The sequence below is a fragment of the Vitis vinifera genome, chromosome 19 (genome assembly GCF_030704535.1).
Source record: "Vitis vinifera cultivar Pinot Noir 40024 chromosome 19, ASM3070453v1".
NCBI classification, from domain to species: domain Eukaryota; kingdom Viridiplantae; phylum Streptophyta; class Magnoliopsida; order Vitales; family Vitaceae; genus Vitis; species Vitis vinifera.
Genome location: NC_081823.1, coordinates 3,455,969 through 3,473,689, shown reverse-complemented (window position 1 = coordinate 3,473,689; position 17,721 = coordinate 3,455,969). Strand labels below are relative to the sequence as shown.

Genomic DNA, 17,721 nt, shown 5'->3' with positions numbered 1-17,721 from the left:
GGTTCCTCCCCTGCCCTGCTAACTTCCTCTCTCGGCTGCTAAGAAAAACCTCCTCCTCTCTCTGTTTTTCTCACCTTCTCTCTATTCACCTCTGCTTCCTTTTGAAAAGCACCTTCCTCCCCTCGAAAATCGCAACCCTCCACTCCTCTGCCAGCCTCTGCCCTCTCTCCTAAAACTCCTCCAACGGCCAGACGACCTCCCCATGTAGCTGGTTTTTCTCCCTCAAATAACAGCCAAAACGATTTTTGTTTGATTCCATGATGACACGTGTCGACCCCGGATTGGCCTTCAAAAGCACTACTCTGATTCCATGATGGCCAATCAGGGATTGACACGTGGGTGCTTAGGAGCGCGACACCTGGCTAAAAGCAAACTGCAGAATGACTCCCACAATGGGGGTCTACACATGGTTAACGTCATCTCCATTAATTAAAAAAAAAAACTGACACAGATGTTTAACTCTTTTGACAAAACTCTGATGTTTCTTTTTATCCCAGCAGATCTTGTTATCTTGAATGATTTAGCCATTTTTGCTTTTGTCCAAAAAAAAATGGTGGTCCTTTGCTTCCACATTTTTCCTTTTTGTATAGTTACAGAGGATAGTTGTAAGCAAAGTCATGGCTGTTGGAAGCAATTTCTGATGTTAATGATTGTTTTATTATATCTACCAAATAAACCCTTACTGTTAATAATGGAAAGAACCAAAACCTTGAAGCTTAGAAAATTTATCATATTATACATCATAGCTCAACTATCAAGGCATAATTTATACACAGACATTTGTGTATTGTTTTATGTTACAGAGAACTGAATCAGTAAGAAAGTTGAGGTGATTCTGTCAGTATCCAATTGCAGTATTTTAGGATTTGAAATTGACCCCATTTCTATTATGTTTTGGTGATTATTTTACCTACTTTTGTGTTTCGGCGGCTACATAAAATAAAATCTATATATTCAAATATACATGAGCTATTAAAGACCGCCTACGGAGTTGTATTATAACTTTTTAGTAAAGCTTCGTTGGTATTGCATGCTTTCTAAATGAGAAATCAACTTGTCCATATAATTTGTAGGCTTGTTGGGAGAGGAATTATTGAATTTACCATTGAAAAAGGAGATGGTTCGTCATTTTCTCCAGAAGCTGGTGGTGAATCAAGAAAAACTGCCACAATTCAGGTATGCCAAATCCCACACTGTTTGGAAGGGTGAAAGTAATCCCTATGTGCATTATTAGGTGATAATATTGGATAGTAAGTTTTAAATAAAACAGATTAGCAACTGAATGTTGGGTCTCAAAGGGTTACCAATCACCATGATGAAAGGTGATTGGAATACAGGAAGCTATCAAGCCTTAGTTATATTGCAACATCCTTTAAAATCCAAAAACATGACTGAATGGTAGAAATAAACTGAAAGCTTTAGCATAAGAGACTGCTTATCAGATTTCCCACATCCATAACTGAGTTTAGTTGCCATGTTTTTAGTGTTATGAGTGGGAGGTTTTTGTAGCAACCTATCCTCAGAAATGATGTCACAAATAGAAGGCACCTCAATTGAACTACTTTGTAATTGGCTGTAAGGATAATTATGAGTTAAACATATGTTTATATGGAAATCTTATTTGGAATTTATTGGATCCTTGATTTATTTAAATTATTTGCAAGCAGATCAAATTTCCCACTTGATTCTTCAGGGTGATTTAAAAATCAACAATCTCTCTCTATCTCTCTCTCTCCACACTCACACACACACACGCACAACACTCGCATTCATAAGCACGAGATTATGTTTTGTTTTATTCAGTTGTTGAAATCTTAATGTGCATTTGATCCACATAACTTATGATAATGGTTTGCTGGTTATTTGCTATTTTCAAGACTTAGTTGTCAGCTGATCATCAACCCATCCATTCAGGTTGTTATAGATGGATATTCAACACCACTGACATCGGGGAATTTTGCAAAACTGGTAAGGTAGTTGACCCTCACTCAACCTTCTGATACTTTCTGCAGCAGTAGTTGAAAAAGGTTTTTGTTGATGTGTTGTATAAATAGCTCTAATGAACCTCATGCTGACTTAATGTTTAGTTTTCTCTGGTGAACATTTCGATTGGGACTCTGGATGTCTAATTAAAGAACATTGTTGGTTGTTTAAGTACCTTTTGATGTGACAAAGAAGCAATTTGCATTGTTCAGGTGATTGATGGGGCATATGATGGGGCAAAGCTCAACCTTATCAATCAAGCTATTCTATCGGACAACAAAAACATTGGTTATAGCCTTCCCTTAGAAATAATGCCATCTGGTCAATTTGAGCCCCTGTACAGAACAACACTAAATGTGCAGGTATGTTCACATTTATTGGAATTAAAAATGTAGCAATGATGATCAACAAAAGTTTTTTTCGTTTCTTTTTTTCACTGACTGATGTTCCTCTGCTTTTCACGTGGAAGGACGGGGAGCTGCCAGTGCTTCCACTCTCTGTTTATGGAGCAGTTGCTATGGCACACAGTGAAACGTCTGATGAGTACTCGTCGCCATACCAGTTTTTCTTCTATCTCTATGATAAAAGAAGCGTAAGTCAATCTAACATTTTGCTCAATTTGATTATGCAACCCAAGTTTTAAATTTTGAGATGCTTCTGTTTTACTTTAGAAAAAAGACATAAATTTGAACTAAAAATCAGTTTATTCTTTAATATGTTATTTTTATTTCTAATTCTGGTAATTACCAAACCTTCGTTCCCCACAGGCTGGCTTAGGGGGCCTGTCCTTTGATGAAGGTCAATTTTCAGTCTTTGGGTATGCCTATTCAACTTCTTAGAACTACATTACTCAGTAACTTGATCAAACTTCTATATCCGATCACCTGTTTTATATCGATATTTTATTATACAGTTACACAACTGCTGGGAGGGAAATTCTTTCTCAGATTAAAACAGGAGATATAATTCGATCTGCAAAGCTCGTGGAAGGTCGAGATTGCCTCATATTGCCAGAGGAAAGTTGATCTGCTCTGCTGCCAAATCAGCTGCCATTCTTTGCATTGACCCGATTTTCTTTGCAGGTTGAGTAACCAAGTTTCTATTTCTTGTTTCTTCCTTTCCTTTTTTCATCATTGTGATTATGGTTTGTTGAATTTTCTTCCATTAAATTGGGTGGAGTGGAATTTGGCATACCAGCCCAAAGGTTTGGAAGCTTTGTAACTGATGATTCTGTTATCTCATAATCACAGTGGATTTACAAAATTGTTGGCTATGTTATTACCATTATTTCTCTTAAAATAGAAATGGAAGGAAAAATCCGAGAAGAAGTTATTTTAATATAGATTGATTGCAAGCACCAATCATCATTGGCTAAACCACAAAGGTCCTTGAATTTATTTGAAGGGGAAGAAAGTATCCGGCTTACTGTCAATATACAACAAGGTGATGCTTACAGGCCTGTTTGCACTAGCTCTTAACATCTATTTTTAACTTTGGAAGTAAAAAAAAAAAACAACTATTTTTGTTATATATGTTGGAAAATATAAGATTAATTTTGTGATATGGTATGTTAGATATGAAAAAAAATGTTTGTAACATTATATATGCATACACATACGTTTCTTTTTACTATCTAGACGTGTTTTAAAGTTGTAAAAGTTCTTTGGGTTTAGAACAGATAATATTTATATGGTCGAAAGCGGGTTATTACAAACTATATCAAAGTAGATCCCTGACATTGATAATTGTATCAAAGCCGATTTTCAATATTGATGTGGGTTTTTATTTATTCAACCTCACAAGAGATGTTCGCATGGGATGAGGTGATTGTGATATATGTGTTATTTTTAACCATATAAACACATTTGAGCCTTTGTTTGTTCAACCTTGCAAAGAATATCGGAAAGAGAAGGTGATTGTGATTGTTTGACTTCGTAAAAGGTATTTGTCTTAATTACGTAAGGACCCTAGGATTTAAAGTAAACAATTTCTATATTATTAGGAGTAGATTGTTACAAATTTTATGTATTTTAAATTTGGACGACTAAAAAATTGCATGAAAGTGATTTTTAAGGGTTTAATAATACCAATTTTAAAATTTGGAGATTGGTCAACCAAATGATTGTTACGTGTTTATGTTGAAAAACAACTGATTTTGAACTAAGATTAACAAAAATAAAAAGTGATTGTAATGATTTTGATTTCTCTGAGAAAAGGTTTCTAGATTGTTGTGGGTCTAGTCCAGCTGATTTAATTGACTAACAGCCTAAAAAAAACTATGCACCATATCATCGCTTTGATCATGACCAAACACAGGCCACACGGTGCACAGAAAATCCCATACCTTACATTCTTATCATTTCCAATTGAATACAAAAACATCTTTGTCTGTCAAACGTGGCCTTAAAATTATGAGTGGCCAAGACAACCAACTGATGCATTTTACCAGATCATCTTGGATCAGTGGGGTGCGATATTTCTAAAATGTAGCTTTCATGTTTATGCGGGCTGGTCCATGGGGCCCACTACAGGCCTACTGCACCTAATTCTGTGGACAATAAATGGGCTTGAATAGCAGTCTCATTAAAATGGGCCATGGGGTTTATTCAGTGTCCAAGGGGGCTCTAAATGGGCCCCACTACCCAAGATACCCACTGTCTCACGATTTGAGGTAGTTCCGAACTCTGAATCTAAATCCTCTGGCTTTGTCAGAATCCAGTGTCTGGACGGGTGTTTTTCTTCCCTGGTATTTAATTTTAGAGCTTGCATATCCACAAATTTCTCCTCTGAATTAAGCTGGGAAGTGTTTGGATGATATTTTTTTGCTCATATTATTTTCATAAAAAAGGAACATTTTGATGAGAAAAACCCATCAATCCAAACTCAACTTAAGCAGGTTTTTTTATGGTATAACAGATAAATATTTTTAATTTGATATTTAGATCATGATTTTTTTTTTAAAGTCTTAATACTATTTGACTTTTTAAGTATGTTTTTAAATATTTTGTTCAAATGTAAAAACTAAAAAATATAATTTTTTTTCTTAAATTTGAATTATGTAGAGAATTTTACATCAATTTTTATTCCGGATTTAAATAAATTCAAATAGAATTATAAATAATTAATAAAAATATTTAAAATAATTTATAATTTTCATTTATACAATGAGTGGAACGTAGAAGTTGTCTACTTAGGCAAGCAACTCAAAAGGTTGCCGTCTAAACGACGTCGTTTTGTCATGTTTTTTCAACCCCCAATATTTTATCCTTTCAATTAGTTTATATTTTTTCCGATTTTACAACAGCCGCTTTTTTCTGTGGACTGGATTCATCATCCTCGAAAATACTATGCCACAGCACCTCCCACCACACACAGACTAATAATTGATATAAATCGAGTCAAAATAGGGAAATCTGAAAGTTCCACCGTACATCACGATCAACGCCCACAGAACCCACCGAAATACCTTGCATTGAACCACACCGAATCGCCCCACCCAACACGAACCATATAAGCCCTCTGGCCTCCACCATTCTGCTCGGAGAAGCCACCACGTGTATTCACGGACACCGAAACTCGGTCCTCCCAACTCAGCCATGGCGTTTGTGACTCAGCGGTTCCTCCCAATCACCAAACCATTCACAGAACCCAAATCCAAACCCAGACCCACCATTTTTCTCCCAAAGGGTCTCCCCCAAACATCTGGAATTTTCTCTGGTACCAACCGGAAAAGATGGGTCGTTGCAGTGGCAGAAGAGCTCGATGTGATCCCAGTTCAGAGCAGCGACTCCACGGATCAGCAAGATGGGGTTTTGGCGAGAATTGAGGTGGAAGAAGAGGGGGAACTGGTGAACCAGGTGGGTGGGTTCTCTGGTGAAGGGAGGTTTTCGTTTGAGGGAGCTGGGGAGTTTCAGGGCTTTTCTTCTTCGTCTTCTTCTTCGACGAGTTCGGAGGGACAGGGTGAGGCTGAGGATGTTGAGAGGTTGATTGATAGAAGTATCAATGCAACGATTGTGCTAGCTGCTGGGAGTTTTGCCGTCACCAAATTGCTTACCATCGATGCTGATTACTGGCATGTAAGTCAGCCGTATCATGATTGATTTATTTATTTTGTGATCTTTGATTTATGTAGGTGTGATTGAGTTTCATCGATGCCGAGGTGCAAAATGTTTGAATTATGAGATTAGGAAATAACTGCTGTGGGACTTTTGATGTCTGATTGAAGAAGAATATATAACTATTTTATAATCTTTTTTGTGATGTTTTTGGGATTCTCAAAGTAGCAACTTTTTGATGATGATTAGATGCACAATGTATGGGATTAGAAATTTGTTTTGTGACCTTTCTTTTTGGATTGATGGAGGAGGGGGAAAGGGTCTTGGCTTTATTTTTACTAGCTTGTGTAAGATTAGAACATAGGTTTATATAATTTTTTACTCATTCAACCTTTGTTTGAAAGCTTTTTTTGGGTGCTTGTTGGTGGATTTCTCTTTTGATTCTATTTGAGGCTGTTAGTAGTGAATTTAGTTATAGATGTGGATTTGCTCTGTGTTCTTTTCTGTTTATTTGAGAAGCTTTTGATTCAAGAGTCTAGATCATGTATAATTGTGGAGAAATGCTCTACTCACCGATACTAGTTAGGTGAATTTAGTTTGAGTATTTTTGTAATACTAGTTTCTTTGGTACGAGGATATTGTCTTTATAATTTTTGCAGGGTAGATGAAGTGGACAGCTGGCTTTGAACTATTGTGAGATTAGTGAATATATGCTATCTCCTAAAGAGAGAGATCCTTATCAGAAAATGCTCAAATTTCAAACTGAATCAATTTCAACCACCTATAAGCCTTTAAGAACTTGAACTAATTCTACTCCCATTATCTCCCCATATATACTGCACTAGAGGACTGTTCATCCATTCTCATAGTGCATGCTCTTTTTTGTTACTTGACGAAATTTTCAAGACATCCATAAGATTAACCATGCATTTTAGTTTAAAAAAAAGGCTTCGAACATAGCTGAAATGAGGTTGTTGAGATAGATGAATTGCAAGACTATAAAGTATAAATTACAGATGGAAGCATCCTGAAGAGTGAAGACTGAGTGGTTGCACTATTTGTTGGCAAGAAGAAGGACAAAGATTGTGCCACTTGAGGGCTGACATGATGCAAGTTGAAAGATTTCTGGGGACAAGAGAGTGGCTGAAATGAATAAATCGTGTTAGTGAGAAAAAACCTGTGGGCTTTTGGCTTAGCATATAGTACAGTCGAGCATATAGCTCTATCCAAATGCTGCATTAATTTATTTTCATGGGCAAATAAAACTTTATATTGAAGTGACAAGCAAAAGAGGGGGCATGCCCAATACTCTATCCAAATGTTGATTCAATGAAGATTTATTTACTTTGACATGCAATAATTGCATTATGTGGGGATTTTAGCTCATCCATTTATATCCTTCATGAACTCTACTTGGTTGTGTTGGAGCTCTGAATTTGTTTCCTCTTTCTGTTTCAATATGCATTCCAGTATTAAACATGTTTAATGTAATTTATCTTTTGTTTTCTATCAGGGATGGACGATTTTTGAGATCCTAAGGTATGCACCCCAACACAACTGGAGTGCTTATGAAGAAGCTCTTAAGACAAACCCAGTTTTTGCCAAAATGGTTATAAGTGGAGTGGTCTACTCTTTAGGGGATTGGATTGCACAGGTTAGTTGGTGCTATTAATAATTTACTTGATCTCTCTTGTCAGTCTTGAATGATTAATTTCATTTTAGCTCCCTTATGCTCTATAAATTTGCAGTGCTATGAAGGAAAACCTCTTTTTGAGTTTGACCGTGCTCGGATGTTGAGATCAGGCCTTGTCGGTTTCACCCTACATGGATCACTTTCCCATTATTATTACCAGTTTTGCGAGGTGATTATTATTGTTGAAATTTTCTTTTACTGTTGCTTGGTTGGTCAGCCTGACATAATATTTGATTTTTTATATGGTTTACTGGAACAATGTTCTCTTGTTTCCAGGCACTTTTCCCTTTCCAAGACTGGTGGGTTGTTCCTGCTAAAGTAGCCTTTGACCAAACTCTATGGGCTGCTGTTTGGAATAGCATTTATTATACAGTTGTGGGATTTTTGCGTTTTGATTCCCCAGCCAATGTTTTTGGTGAATTGAGGGCAACATTCTGGCCCATGCTGACTGTAAGAAATCGTTCTGCTCTTTCCATACCTGTGTTTTCTTCTGTTGCTATTTAGAGCCATATGCTGAAGTAAATAAATCCTAGCTCTTACGCCTCTTATGTATGGCCTTGGCAAAGGGTGTGGGAAGACTTATAACAGATTGTCAAAACTCTGCATTTTGCAGTGGGTGTCCTGTGGTTTTCATTTTTAACTCTCCAATTGGATCACATGTTTGGTATAATCTCTGTTATACAATTTATAGATTACTTATGTGTATCTATGTAGATCACATGTTTGGCCATTGTCTTCATCATTTAATAATGGTCTAATGGTCCTAGTGAATTTAAACTTTTGATATTTCTGAATAAGAATAACAGACTAGATTTTGTATGTTCAAATAAACTTTAAACTAGATTTGGTTCAAGTGTTAAAAATCTAGTCATCCTAATTCTGGAGAAGCCTCAAATCCTTAGCCAATAGATAATCAATCAATGTTTCTTATTGAGAAAGAGGTGTTGTTTATGTTTTGTTTTTTCCTGTTTTTCTTCTGTGTGGAATCTGAGCACTTGATTGGCCTTAGTTCAGCCTATGAATTGATTTATGTCTCGAGGGAATTGGTAAGAGACTTAAATGCTAAGAAAAATGAAGAAAGATGAAAGATATATTTTTGGGTTGGCTTTTTGGAAACTTCTAATGGTTGTGATATCTATTTTCTTTCTTTTCAACCTGAGTTTGAGTAGGAATGACTGCAGCTGAGTTAGATTTGTTTGTGCATTTGTTTTGCATCTAACATAGTTCTTGGATGTGTTTCACAGGCCGGATGGAAACTTTGGCCATTTGCTCACCTTATTACATATGGCGTGATCCCAGTAGAACAAAGGCTCCTGTGGGTGGACTGTGTAGAGCTCATTTGGGTGACAATCCTTTCAACGTAAGTGTCTAATATCTCTTATTCTGAACTGTCGGCTACTGAGTCCTAAAAGACCTTGTTACAAGTACCTTTTTTCTGGGAAGGATATTTGGTTAAGAGAAATGATGGCTAAATAAATGAATTTAGTAAGATAAGCCAAAAGGATGGGTCGCCCATGGAAATAATTCTCAAGTGGAATTAGTTCCACCAGAACAATTTTCTTATTTTTGGGATGAAGAACATGAATGATAAAGCCCTTCTGTCCTTTTGGGGGAAATACACATGTTAAAAAGGATATTTCCACTCATCCAGTCAGTTTGGGCCACTAGTTGGAATTTCCTGAAGAGTTTGTTTCACTGCCTTTGGCTGGGTAACTTTCAGTTGTTTTTCTGGGTTGCTGGCAAATTATTTAATTTTGGTGGTCAGAGATCTGGGTGAGGACCACTTCAAATTCATAACCCTTTCCCTGCATCTTCAACATGTGAATGGCTATCCATCTATGGTCAATGTTTAGTGGCCCAGAAGGCTTTGATATGATCCAAAAGTATAAAGCACACAGACGTGTGTGAATAGCCATGCATCTATTTGTCCATATTTAGAAGGTTCTGGCATTGTTCAACTGCACAGTATCTACTGAGTGGTTGGATTAAGACTTGCTGTTTAGATATATGAGAAGGAAGATGGTCATGTCTCTAAGATCGGTTCTTTTCTCTTTGCTAGTTACTCAAATGAGAAATCAGAAGCAAGAGTATCTGAAGCATCAGCAGAAGCAGCTTCTAATTCTCCACCAACAGGTTCTCCTGAGGTATGTCAATTAAATGTTTTGTTCTGATCACGTATCATACACTATAATACACTTACTTGGTGTTTTTTCATATCAGAAGTAAATCAAGTGGAAACAACCAGAAGCATGAGGGAAAATCGGGGAGGCGTAGTTCACTTGTACCATTGAGAGAGTGAAGTTCACATCGGTGAAAGACCATGGCTTGAAGTTTAATGTGGCTGGGAAAGGTTGATTTAGTTTATTGCACACCTTCCTTTGCAGCTTGCATACTCTTGTGACGGTATCTTCACTCTCTTTAATTATGTATATACAGAATTCTTAAACATTGTGTTGAGGTCAAATGTGGAAAATTTCTAATTTTAGCAAGATACAGATCAGCTTTCCCTTTCTATCATTTTGTCCTATGAACCAATTCAATAATGCACTTTGTTATTACCCAAATATATGATTTCAAGGAATGTACCTGTACAATCAGGATGATTCGACATTATAATTTGATCTGGGTCACTCCAAATTCTTCTTTATCTGCTGCTGCAAGATCCTAAGAAGTAAATTTGAGGCGGTTCATGCTGTACAGTATTTTCTCTTTCTGATATTGCCAGAGATTTGGTTCACCTATACTAATCCAGAAAATGTATAACTGGTCCAAATCATTCTTAGTGATTTGGCCGAGTGTTCACATGAACCAAACAGGCGAATTTTCTATACTCCAGAGTGAGAGTAATTGATTGAAACAACCCATGCTCCCTGAAAGCCGCATCCAGAGAGTGGTGACAAATCCCCTGACAGGCAAGTCTTCTCTGAACTGATAATGTGGCAGCTGCTTCATTGTTTATGATCACTTAAAATACCAGCCAAACTAGTGATCTTGGCTTGCCTCTGATGAGCTAATTTCAGAATCTGCTTTCATAAGCTGTTACTACTTACTAGCACGATCTTTTCATTGAGATGGCTTCTAGATACTCTTCTTTCCCTTGATTACATTTTGCATTTTGGAAATGTGAATCTCAGATTGGTTATTACTTATTACTTCAGTGCTCTACGTTTTGCTTTCATTGTTTCTGCAATGGTGAGTAGGTTTCAGCATAGGATTATCACGTAATGACCTTGGTAATTGTCGTCTTACAAAGTTTGTATTATCCTCTCTGAGAATGTACAATATTCAAAGCTTGGAACACAACTGAAGGTGAATACAATACCAAGTGGAAAGAAAGTAGTTGTCTGAGGTGGGGTTTCTCATTTGGCATGAGGATCACTGACGCAGTTTTCACTAGCTTTTTCCAGTTTAAGGCACTACGAGAACAATATAAACCCTAAATAAGGTAATCCCAGATGGAAAGGAAAAGAAAAGAAAAGTTGGGAAAGGCCTTTTTCTATCTTGAAGTTGGACAGTGAAAACAAAATGGGAATGAGAGAAACCATTTCTAATTCAAATTTGTTTCCGGCTACCCACTTTAATGCATGTAACGCCAAAAATTCATTCAAGATCTTTCAGAAAAAGCTCCGGACAGAATATTTTCATTGGTATGAACGCTCAACAATTTACAGATAGACAACAAATCGGTGACACTCTCCTATCCCACGAACAAGATCACTAACAGTTTTCTGCTGTCTCAGATGAACAAAAAGGGAGATTCCCAACTCAAGCCAAGGACATGTTGCGTAGCCGGCTGGGCGTTGGCCTGAAATTCCACCACCGCTGACTTGACTGACGACTCCGCGGCGACAGCGCCCTACGCAGTATCTCTTTATCCGAACGCGACCTTCTCAACGTCTCAATAGGGATTGCAGGCTTGTGGCGGCTACACCGGAACGACCCAGGATGGTTAGAAGACGAACATGGGCAGACAGCTTGAGCCCTTGGCCTAGTACGCCGTGGTGATGCCATGGATGGTGCGTGAGTCCTTTCTCTGGCTTGGGTCTGAGGAATTCTTTGCATTTTGGGTAGGTGATGATATGTTTCTGCTTTGCTCGACCCTTTGTTTTTCTACGTTTATAGCCATGGATGCAGGAGAGCCTTCTTCCAGGAAAGAACTTTTCTTTATGATTCAGAAAGGTTGCGCTTGAGGGGTTTGACCAGACTAACACAGGACTCGGTCTAAGGTTGTGACTAGGTGGGGACGATGAAATCAGGAATTTGACCATCTCACTACCTCAGTACCAGTCAGAGTTCGAGGGTGAATTACCTTTCTGCCCCTCCTGGTTTATGGATTGTGGGTGCTCTACCAGTCGAACCAAGGCTACTTCTGGAACTTGAGACGGTTCCAGAACCAAGCCACCTTTGAAAGGAAAATCTTCCTTTGTGTGGACAGGAGGAAAGTGAAGGATATTTATTTATTTTTTCTTTCGTTTTTTATTTTTTTCAGAGCCAAAGTTGTGGTTACTGAATTTTATTGAATTTATCAACTTAAAATATTTTATTTTATTTTTAAAATTTAATGAGAAAATGGGAATTTTGGGCAACGGATGGAAAAAGATTATTTTGAATTAAAAAAAAAAAGAGTATTTTTGGGCTTAAAAGAGAATAAAAAAATTATTCATTCTCATTTTATAAATATGTAAAAAATTGATTCCACCATTAAAATTAATTTGGTCAAATTGATTTGAATTGATCAACTTTTTAATTTTTTTTAATAATTTAAAATTTTTAAATATAAAATTGAATAAGATTAGTTCTATCAATGTTTCCCATTTAAAAAACAAGGTGACCAACCAACTAGCCTTTCATTGATAACAAAAAATTATACACATGCATTGATATACAATAATTTAAATATAATAAAATTGAATAGATTTATTTTTATTCCTATTTCGAAACTTATTTAACTTATTATTTAAAATAATTTTTGACCAAAAAACATAATTAAAATTATTTTATTAAATAAATCTAAAATATATAATAATTTAAATTATTTTACTAAATCATATTGAACCATTAGATTGATTTAACTATTTGATGGTGAAATTATAAACTAATTAACAAAATTATCCAAATGGATATGAAAACTTTTCTTGAACTTTTAAAGAGTTTTAAGTTTTTAGAAGCCAAATAAAATCTGAAAGGGAGTTAGAAACTTAAAATTAATTTGAAGCGTTTCTAGTTCTTTTAATACTTAAAAATAAAAATTTTTAAGTGTTAAAAAAATTAGAAACACTTTCTAGAAACATTATTGAACATACTCTTAGACTCGGCAGCACCGAGCCTTGGTAGGATCATGTTATGTTATGATACCGCTATGGTACCATTTGATCCAATAAAAATCAAAATTTCCAGGTTCAAAATTCTTATCAGTCACCTAGGAAGATAATTTAAGTACCAAAAAATTGGGCCTGAAACTGGGCCTTGATAAGCCCATTATAAATTTTCAAACAGGGGTAGAGGAGTAGGTTTGGTCAAGTTTGAATAGTAGGGCACAATAACTGCCGATAATTGCCAACGCCCTTCGTACCAAACACCTTAAATATGGGCTTTAAGCAAAACCCTTGAAATGGGCCAGCCTGCTTTCTCTTTCTTGCCCAGAACAGCTCTGGGAACATCTTGTGGTCCAGAGCTAAATTACATCTTAAGGCCTCTTCACCGCTTCCCCATTTGAATTGTAGGCCTGAATTTGGAAAAGCCTTTCACTTGTCTATCAATCCACTTGAAAAAAGCCCATTTCTTTGCCTTGTAGCCTCAACAAGGTACACTTTCAACATATAGTGCCCTACACCATGTCTAGTCCATTCAAGCAAGTGTCCCACATCGAATTGAACCATCACAATACACATGATAGTGAGGTTAACTCAATGGTACTATATTTTTCTATCAGGGTTTGTTTAGTCTTCTTTTTGATACTGCATATAGTATATAAATATATTTAATTTTATAAAATATTGAAGAATAAAATAAAAAATAATAATCTTTATACGCGTATACGCCATGTATGCATTCAATGAGAGGTGAAGGTATGTCAAAGCAGATATTTATGAGTGTGCACATCAAAATATGTAGAGATTTTTAAACTTTATGAAAGCATCCACCACCAAGGGATGAGGATAATAGTGCATTTCATTGCTCCATAACAATCCATTCCAAAATTAAGCGCTTATGATATGAAATTTTATAAAGTTGTTTTGTTTTCTTTACCCTGAAAGGAATGCAATTAAAGGTATTTAATTTTTGTGGTTTTAAGATAATGATTCCTTTTGATGATAGTAAGATGGCCCCCATAGTCAGCAAAGAGAAAGGCATTTGTGAGGTTGCCTCTTGTTGTCAATATGTGTGACCTTTAGGCCATGGAATATACCTGTTAATGTCTCATCAGTCCATGAATGAAAATGACACCCACGCTCAAAATATCTCAACTTCTTTTGAGATAAAACCAAGGAAAGTATAAATGAGATAGTATAAAGGAGAATCAACTTTCAATCTTCTCTTCCTTGTGTCAAGCTCAATTTCAGTTTACCATATGGAGAAGCTCGATTATCGATCATGATGAAATTTTCATTGAAAAAGGTTTAGGTATCTTTAAAACCTATATTTGAGGTTCCTTTCACATACTAATCTTAATGCCTAAGTTTATACTTTGTTCATCATTTATAGTGCCTCGTGGTGAACTCATTGGTGAGTAAAGAATTTCTAAAGTTCATGTTCTCAAGAGAATTGCTTCGGTTTCAACTTTCATGTTTAAAAAACTTTCGTATCGTTTCAATTCTCATGCGAAATACACATACGCGTCAATTGATCAAGTGCGAAATTTTTTTGAACATCTCTATCCGATAACATACTACCTTCTTCTTTGTTTTATATATTCACATTTCTTTATGCATGTGGATATTGTATCAAGGGAATAAGAACAATTAAGACATGTGATTAAAACGATTTGATCGAGAAAACCTCTGTTAGGGCAAGAGAATGCCAATAGAGAAGACAAATATCATATGATAAGCATTAAAGAAGGTCTCAATATAGTTGGAGACTAATGGCAAACTATATATGTTACATGCTCTTAATATTTTCATGGGAAGCTCTTTAGAGCACATTTTTAAGGAACCCCTCTACTCAATTTTCTTCACAAGCTACTAATGACAACAGCTACTTCATTAATAAAAGGAACAACGCCCCATTTTTTGGGGAAAATTCTTAATGCTCTCATACTTCAAAATTTAGCGAGTTCAAATTCTTATTCAGGAGTGCTTTTTAATTTTTATGAAAGGAAGTTGCACTGATCCGAGAATTTTGATCTGACCCATATATAAATTACATTGCATGTTAATGTTTTTGCTAATAGATTTTTCGGAAAAGGTATGGGAAAGAAATATAAAGCTAACTGAAAGAAATAAAGATTCTTACCAGTTAGGGTTTTCAGCAAAAAAGGCAAAAAAGGGGTGATCCTACTTGATGTAAAGAACCAAAAAACCAGTCACCACTAAGCTGTTTTCAAGTTTAAAAGCATATGTTATATGTATACACATATGATTGAGTGAATAAGATCACAACCCTTGGCCTAATACCCAAGTTGTGATTGAGATCACAGACAATGAATTGGACAAGCCACAGCCATAATTTTCTTAAAATGAGAAGCAGCAATGGAGATTTTACAATAGGGTTTATCTGTACAAGGGTTTTGGTGTCGTGTTCTAGAGCAAATTTTATTATATCATTCATCTTTTTTATTTTTCTACACCAAGAAGAACAAAATATGTATGTGAATACTGCTAAAAAGACTATATATCCAAGGATGTCTATGGCCTCACCCGAAAATATTAGCAGCTAACTGTTACAGTACTGAGAAGAAACTTGAGGCCATTTATGGAGTCCCTAGCGCTCTTCCCTGACAATCAAAAACTCAAAATACACAAACCAACTACACTCTATATCTAACCAACTGTATCGATGATAATCGGAGTATATATATGCATAGAACATTGGCTAGCTGGTGATAGTCTACCTGGGATAATCTCTGATTTTGATTCAAATATTATGTATAGTTATGCTCACAATCCGTAACCGCAACCGAGCTAAGCATACCAATTCATGCCAGGGAGTTGAAAGGGTTGCCGGAAAACGCCTTCGCCAAGAGACCCCAGCATTGACTGTTGGTGCAATGAAGGAGTCTGCGGAAGCTGGCTGAGCAGAGTGGCGATGGAATTGTTCCCATCAGTTGTTCTACCAATGTTTCCATCTGTGTTTTCGGCTTGGAACCTCTTTGTCGTGGAAGGACCGGCAGTATCATCGTCGTTCCAGTATAGAGAAGGGAGCGTTCGCTTCAGAGGGAGGATGCTTGATGTTGTGGCTGCAACCAAGGAGAGGTGATCCGGCTTTGAGCTTGAGCAGGCCAGCTGAGAAATAGTGCCGGAACTGTTGATACCATCGCTGTTTATCATCCCTTCAAACAGGCTCTGCTCATTTTCTAGCAATGCACTGTAGTTTGGGACCTTTGGGAACTGCAGTTTCAGGCTTTGTTGCCCCATCGAGATCGAGGTCGGCACCGGCCCAAGCATGTCGTCCATGGAGTCATCCTTGTCAGGATCCAGCGTTCTATGCGTGTTGTTCTTCTTGTAGATTCGACATAGCACCCAATCATCAAGCTAACAAAGAAATTAAATTATATCAACAGATAAATCATCAACTTATCCGGATTATCAGATCAGAATAGTACCCGCAAAGAGTTCTTCTTGTTGCCCATATCGCATCCGGGAGGCTTTGTGTTAACCTTGTTGTCAGCAAGCCTGTACTCATGCATGATCCAATTGGTTTTGATCCCCTTTGGGGGCTTCCCTCCATAGAAAACCAGCGCCTTCTTCACACCCACCTTCTGAGTACCCCCAGAGGTCAACACCGGCTTGTCCGTCCCCGTCGCCTTCCAATAACCAGAAGTCGCCGCTCGATTAGGCCGAGCCCCGTTTGGGTACTTCCGGTCTCTAGGGCTGAAGAAGTACCATTCCTGTTCTCCAAAACTGGCCTTAGCTGAGAATTGATCAAATATCAGCATGGCTTTCTTTCTAACCTTTTACATACAATTCATCATACATAATCACATAATCTTAATCATAATTAGCTGGGGTTTGATGTAAGTTACCGGGGAGTTCCCAGGGATCAAACTTATAGAGATCAACCTCTGCGATTATGGCGACCGGAAGAGGAGCAGATGAGGCCTTCTTCTTCAGATAGTGAACTACTAACTCTTCATCGGTGGGGTGAAAGCGGAACCCCGGTGGAAGCTGCGGCTGCGGCGAGCCCGAAGATGAATCGGTGCTCTCCATTGATCGATCCACCTCCACAACTGCTGAATTTCAAAAGTGTTTGTGTTTGGCTTCAGAGAAAATATTATTTCAATGGAGACAGCTCCAATATTACATAGAGGTTGGCAAGCCCATCTTTTAAATGGGGGTATCATATGGAGAAGGACCGGTATGATATGGGCACTAGGAATTTAGTACATTGCTCATACAGATGGCCGCCCTTCATGTTGTTGCCCATATACCGCCACGTCGATATATGGAAGGGTAGATAGGTCATTTTACAAAATATTAAACCAAATGACCCTTTTAGGTTTTGGTGAATTCGGAAAGGGACGTGCGATGATTAGTGAATGGAAGGAGCGGGCTTATAAGTCCACCGGAAGTGATCAGGACCCGCAGGATGACGCGAACTCGAACTGGCACCGTTGATGGGGCGACACGTGTGATTCCGGAAGGGCGGAGGGGTTGACATGTGGTGGGAAATGTGTTGTGGTGGCCCACATTCCACACAAGGCAACAAAAGATGGAGTGATAAGCCATGGGGTGGGAACACACTTTACGTTTCAGATGTCATGCTTTTGTTATGGAAACACACAAGGGGAGAGAGAGGACCCTCCTCCTCCTCCTCCTCCACCTCCACCTC

At 37.4% G+C, this 17,721-nt stretch overlaps 3 protein-coding genes across 6 annotated transcripts in view; 2 read left to right on the top strand and 1 right to left on the bottom strand.

Moving 5' to 3' along the window:
• Positions 1-3,246, top strand: part of LOC100258986 (peptidyl-prolyl cis-trans isomerase CYP37, chloroplastic) — a 30,826-nt gene extending 27,580 nt beyond the window's left edge. For both annotated transcript variants that reach the window (XM_059735311.1, XM_002284607.5), the window contains exons 7-12: positions 1,074-1,176; positions 1,915-1,968; positions 2,196-2,345; positions 2,453-2,575; positions 2,751-2,800; positions 2,897-3,246. In XM_059735311.1, coding sequence (XP_059591294.1) covers positions 1,074-1,176; positions 1,915-1,968; positions 2,196-2,345; positions 2,453-2,575; positions 2,751-2,800; positions 2,897-3,008 — 592 coding nt within the window. In that variant the 3' untranslated portion in view covers positions 3,009-3,246. The remainder of the gene's footprint in view (positions 1-1,073; positions 1,177-1,914; positions 1,969-2,195; positions 2,346-2,452; positions 2,576-2,750; positions 2,801-2,896) is intronic.
• Positions 3,247-5,271: 2,025 nt separating this feature from the next.
• LOC100253839 (uncharacterized) lies at positions 5,272-10,295 on the top strand. 3 transcript variants are annotated; one of them, XM_010645921.2, is made up of 7 exons: positions 5,272-6,059; positions 7,552-7,692; positions 7,787-7,900; positions 8,008-8,181; positions 8,976-9,091; positions 9,791-9,875; positions 9,955-10,295. In XM_010645921.2, the coding sequence occupies exons 1-7, from the start codon at positions 5,580-5,582 to the stop codon at positions 9,955-9,957; spliced, it is 1,113 nt and encodes a 370-aa protein (XP_010644223.1). In that variant the 5' UTR covers positions 5,272-5,579; the 3' UTR covers positions 9,958-10,295. The 3 variants fall into 3 exon arrangements, with proteins under 3 accessions (XP_010644223.1, XP_002284644.1, XP_059591291.1); XM_002284608.3 differs by having other exon boundaries at positions 9,952-10,295; XM_059735308.1 differs by having other exon boundaries at positions 9,791-10,295.
• A 5,083-nt stretch (positions 10,296-15,378) lies between these two features.
• On the bottom strand, positions 15,379-17,419 carry LOC100248744 (NAC transcription factor 56). The gene is made up of 3 exons (XM_002284618.5): positions 16,916-17,419; positions 16,496-16,803; positions 15,379-16,424 (listed from the first exon to the last, which is right to left on the bottom strand). The coding sequence occupies exons 1-3, from the start codon at positions 17,097-17,099 to the stop codon at positions 15,855-15,857; spliced, it is 1,062 nt and encodes a 353-aa protein (XP_002284654.2). The 5' UTR covers positions 17,100-17,419; the 3' UTR covers positions 15,379-15,854.
• Between the last annotated feature and the right edge of the window lie 302 nt (positions 17,420-17,721).

Coding starts and splice junctions, on each gene's coding strand:
- LOC100248744 (XM_002284618.5), bottom strand. CDS start 17,099: ATGGAGAGCACCGATTCATCTTCGGGCTCGCCGCAGCCGCAGCTTCCA. Junction 16,804..16,915: donor TGATCCCTGGGAACTCCCCG/GTAACTTACATC, acceptor ATCAATTCTCAG/CTAAGGCCAGTTTTGGAGAA. Junction 16,425..16,495: donor ACAAGAAGAACTCTTTGCGG/GTACTATTCTGA, acceptor TTTCTTTGTTAG/CTTGATGATTGGGTGCTATG.
- LOC100253839 (XM_059735308.1), top strand. CDS start 5,580: ATGGCGTTTGTGACTCAGCGGTTCCTCCCAATCACCAAACCATTCACA. Junction 6,060..7,551: donor TCGATGCTGATTACTGGCAT/GTAAGTCAGCCG, acceptor GTTTTCTATCAG/GGATGGACGATTTTTGAGAT. Junction 7,693..7,786: donor TAGGGGATTGGATTGCACAG/GTTAGTTGGTGC, acceptor ATAAATTTGCAG/TGCTATGAAGGAAAACCTCT.